The sequence below is a fragment of the Oxyura jamaicensis genome, chromosome 31 (genome assembly GCF_011077185.1).
Source record: "Oxyura jamaicensis isolate SHBP4307 breed ruddy duck chromosome 31, BPBGC_Ojam_1.0, whole genome shotgun sequence".
NCBI lineage: Eukaryota > Metazoa > Chordata > Aves > Anseriformes > Anatidae > Oxyura > Oxyura jamaicensis.
The window spans coordinates 320,564-325,634 of NC_048922.1; the positions used below are offsets into that span (position 1 = coordinate 320,564).

Here is a 5,071-nt window from a genome sequence, read left to right on the forward strand (position 1 = left end):
TTTTTTTTTTTTTTTTTTTTTTTTTTTTTTTTTTTGTTCATTTTGTCATGTTTTCAGTTTGGGAATATTTATCCAGTACATTATTTAATACTAGAGAAAACTTATATATGCAGAATAATAGAGGCATTATATGAACAGATTAATCCTATATATAAAGTATTCTATAATGTATGATAGTAGCATAATTCATCTGTTTTAGTCTTCCTAGCTTTTCATGGATTTTTAATTTTGTTTCTTTATAGAAACTGATGATGCAATGGACAAAATTGGTAAGGATAGTGTTAACTTTGAAATATCTTTAAAAATCATTTTAGTTATTTATGTTCAGAAATATTATTTTAGATCTGAACTGTACAAATTTCTGAGGTCTTCCCCAGGTTTGAGATCAGTCACAGCACTGCACTCTCTCTTTCACACTCTGAGGCATAGTTGTCCCTAAAAAAGTGTTTATCTGGCACAGTCTTGCACTCTGGAATGTCTGTTTCCACATCATGGGAATTTCATTTCAGTCAATTAAGGGTACAGTTTTTGCTGTTTCTGAGCAGAAAACAGATATTCCTTCCTAATGCATAGTTCTGAAAACAGGAATAAAACATATATACATACTTATATATAATTTGACTCTTGTACATGTAAAGCTACTGTTTGTCATCTGACAGGATGTGGAAGTATGCCCACAGCTCCTAAGAAGCAATTCAGCTCACCTAGCTAGTTATTTAATTTCTGGACATCAAGACTGAATCAGTGTTCTTGGCTTTCTTATTGAGAGATGAAGACAGATAGAGATACCACCAAGAGACAGGTGGTTGAAACAGCAAAGAAGAAACACCTTTTAATGTACCAGTCTTTTTCTCCTTACTTTACACAGAGTACAGGTGACTAGCATGAACTTAGATAACCTCTAAACAAGGGAAGTTACTCTAGCAACCCTTTCTGAGTCATAAGTCATGTCATACTTTAGCAACGTAGTATTGGAAATACTCATATTAGCAGATACCCTACACAAGAGCTTTGCCTTCCATAAGGATAATATAAATTACTCTATTTTTCAGAGAAAACACGGAATGAACTGGGTGAGTTGAAATCTGAAAATTAATTTAATCAAATTTTAAATATTATTAAATATTTTTATCAAATGGAGCACTGGAGCAGGTTGTTCAGAGAGGCTGTGAAGTCTCCCACCTTGGAAATATTCAAAAGCCCTCTGAACATGGCTCTGGGTAGTTCTGTTTCAGTGGGGGGGGGGGGGGGGGATGGACCAGATGGTCTCCAGAGTTCTCTTGCAACCTCAACAACCACATAGCTCCACAATCTGGCATATTAACACTCTGCAGTAATTTAAATTAACCACTCTTCTTTTCTTACAGAGTTCTGGAAAGCTCGTAGCAATGCAGGTAAGCTAAGTCTTTCCTGCCATTAACCTCATGTTCTTTCATGCACATACAAGAGTCTATCATTTGTGTTACGAAAAATTCACAGGCTATCATAATTTAGAGAAAATTTTAAGCTTGTTGGTCAAAATGAGCACAAGGCTTTTGTAGGCATCTCCCATTTACACAGTTCTCAGTGTCATAAGCTGGGATAAATAATTTCTGTGCTAACTAGTACCTTTTAAAATGTTATGTAGCTTCAAGAGGTTCATCTTTGCGTTCTATTCAAGAAGCCATTTGCCTGAAATCTGACCAAAGGACCTTGATCCCCTTACTCTGAGTGCAGATGGTTTCATTAAGTCACAGTAAAACCAGGGAAAAGGTGTGCCCTGCTGGATGTTATTTTTCCCATTGGGTTTTTGTGTCACAAATCCACAGTGTATATTCCTGGGAGTATATATATATAATTATTTTAGAGTTTCTTTTCTGTATTCATTTCCTTTGAGATTATTGTTTGCTTTTCTGAAAATCATAAATAATATTTTGTTTTTATTTTTGTTTTTTCCTTTCTCAAGTTAATATCACTCTGGATCAGAAATACAAGCACCCCAACCTCTGCATTAATGAGGAGAAAAATAGGGTGAAGTCCTCCATCCAGAAAGAGAATGCCCTCAAAATGATGGTGGCAGCTACTGAGGGTTTTTCAGAAAATGAACATTACTGGGAAGTGGAGGTGGGAGACCAATCAGAGTGGGAGCTGGGAGTGGTGAATGAGGAGATTAGGGATGCGCTTATGAGCAGCACAGTGAATTATGTCCCAGGGCAGAATTTACTTAGTCTACAGTTTTCTCAGGGGAAATACATCTTAACTGATGAGGAGGGTGTAAGAAATTGCAAGCAGTGCTATGTGGTGGGTGTTTTCCTGGACCAAAAATATAAAAAGCTTTCATTCTATGATGTTGAAGAAAAGAGCTCTCTTGGATCCATCTATTACAACTTTTCTGGGAAGCTGTACCCATTCTTCAGTCCAGGCTCTGATGGCAAATGGTTGGGAGTACGTCCTGTAAAGACTTTAAACCTATTACCCTCTCTTTAATGCTCTTCCACAAGGCCAAGAGATTAATAAATTAATTATGTGGTAAGAGAGCAAAAAAAAAAAAAAAAAAAAAAAAAAAGGAAGAAAAAAATATTTTTCAGCTTTTAAAAACTTGGCCAAGAAATAAATTTTCCTTGAAGTACTTCCTAGTGAGACATCTTGCAGTAAGAATGAATTCTGTAGAAACCCAAGCCTATCAAATGTTGCAATTACTGCTTGAATAAAATATTATATATATGTGTACAGAAAATAAACCATTATGGATTTATTGCAGCATTTATTGTAAATTCATTTTTAACTAATAAACCTATTTGTTCAGTTTACCAGGAAAGGTGTTAATACAAGTTTCAAATTTTATACAGAACCAGAAAAGTACCAACATCAAAGAAATTGTGAACTATGAAATACAAGACCCCATTTTGGAATTCTGCTTTGAAGTAATATTAAGTGATGAAGGTGAGATCCACAGATTACATACTGGATGTGATAAAACTACTGATAGTGATGAAACTCAGAAGCCATTGCTTGTATGTAAAAAGACAGTTTGACCTAAGGAACAGCAGACAAGTTAGATTCAGCTGCCTGAATATGGAAGCCTAATGCAATCTGATTTCCCATAGGGCTGTCTGAACATAAGATTTATGGGAATCTCTCTCCTGGAGTAGCAGCTGAAAATGAGGGAAGATAGAACATGGCTTGTAAATGGCAATAGATGTCTGTCTCCAGGCAAGCGAATGACATCACATTCCAGTTGCAGTCAGTAGAGAATGTAGTCACCTAGAATTAAATGACCAAATTTGCAAGCTCAATATCACCTCTAATTCAGGGCAGGGATATGTCAACATTAAAAAAGAGGGTAGCTCAGTCCTAACACTTAGTTCAGTTTAAAACTCTCATGAATAACATTTGTGTGAATAGCTGAAAGGTCAACCAGCATATTGTGTCAGTATCGTGAGATGTGTCCTGGTAAAACAACATGGCCTTATTACTCAAAGTCACCAGTGCCTAGAAAGATGACCAACTGAGAAATGAGAAATATACATCAAAGCAGAGGGAAATGACCAACCTGTGAATGGGTTGTTATCCTCCAAATTGTCTTTGAGGAATGTTGCATACCTCATGTATTTTATACATTTAAAATAAATACTGGATTCTTTCAAGTCACGGCATAATCCATAATTGCTCATTTAAAGTAGTCATAGTCTTTCTGTTAATTCAGATGACCTGATGTATTCTGTGTTTCATAGGAAACAGATTGAAAAGATTATTTAATATCTGCTTGATAGCCCTGTAATCTCACCCATTTGGAGGCCACAGTTTCCTGAGATCATCTCTTTATTCTGACTGCAGCTGAAAAAAATATCTCTTTTCTCATTGTACCCTTGTTATGGATTGGCATGTTTCCATGCTTCCTACATCCCAAAGGATGAAGACTGGGAATGAGAAAGCATTTCCATATTTATTGGCAGCTAAATTTGTTTAAACAACTTTGATGAGTAGTTTTACAGAGAAAGGAAGCTTGCTCTTTACTTTTAGTCAATGGGAAGTCTTACCCACTCCCTCGGCTGTAGGTTCCCCTGCATTACTAAGTTGGAAGTCAGAAATAGAAACTGCTGCAGAATAATAACCTACAAATGCTGAACTTCACCTCAATGTGCTAAGCTGTCTTAGTTGCAACGTTTGGTTGAACCTGGCTGGCAGCTGAGCATCAAACAGCTGCTCACTTGCAGGAGAGAGAATAGGAAGAACAAAAGTTGGTGAACAAATAGGAAGAACAAAAGCTGGTGAAGGAAATTCTACCACTTCCAGAACCACTGGATTATGAACCACTTATTTAGTCTGGAGATTATGAACCAGTCTGGACTATAAACCGGTTATTTAGCCTGGAAAGTCATAAAATCATAGAATATCCTGAGTTGGAAGGGACCCACAAGGATCATTGAGTCCAACTCCTGGCAACACACAGGTCTACCCAAAAATTCAGACCATGTGACTAAGTGCACAGTCTAAACGCTTCTTAAACTCCAACAGGCTTGGTGCTGTGACTATGTCCCTGGGGACGTAGTGATAGAAAAGGTTTTAAAACATAAGTGAAGGTGTTGTCTCATAGATTGCAAGATCACCACCATGGATCCAGTGGCATCCTGTTGGTCTGTTGCATTCAAAGATGTGGTGCAGAGGCTCCCTTGTGTTTTGAAAAGGCACTCTCTTCTTATAGTGTCCCCTCATGGTCTTTTTACCAGGTTTCTAAGGTAACTGCACATAGCCAATTCATCACTACGCATGTTCTTCTTTCCGATTGGTTGAGACCACTGTCAAAGGGCAGGGAGACCTCCAGTATCATGTGCCCAGCACATCTCATACTGGCATTTTTCTCCTGCCATGCATTCCAGTCTGTTCAGGTACCAGCCAATCAAGAAGAGATGCACTAGCTATATGGATACATTGCTAGGCAGAAAACTCTGCAAACAAAGAGGCTGAGCATAAATGCCATCTTCCACAGATATTGTGTGGGACTGTGTCAAAAGACTTACAGAAGTCCAGGTTGGTTTTATGTTGTTGACTGATGCAGTCACTCCATCATAGAAGGCCACCAGATTGGTCA

The 5,071-nt window shown here is 37.5% G+C and overlaps 1 protein-coding gene across 1 annotated transcript in view; it reads left to right on the forward strand.

The window, feature by feature from the left end:
* The window catches only part of LOC118155498 (butyrophilin subfamily 3 member A3-like), a 9,383-nt gene extending 6,917 nt beyond the window's left edge, over positions 1–2,466 (forward strand). The window contains exons 8-11 of the mRNA XM_035308801.1: positions 243–269; positions 1,053–1,073; positions 1,368–1,394; positions 1,946–2,466. Coding sequence (XP_035164692.1) covers positions 243–269; positions 1,053–1,073; positions 1,368–1,394; positions 1,946–2,466 — 596 coding nt within the window. The remainder of the gene's footprint in view (positions 1–242; positions 270–1,052; positions 1,074–1,367; positions 1,395–1,945) is intronic.
* Positions 2,467–5,071: the final 2,605 nt, after the last annotated feature.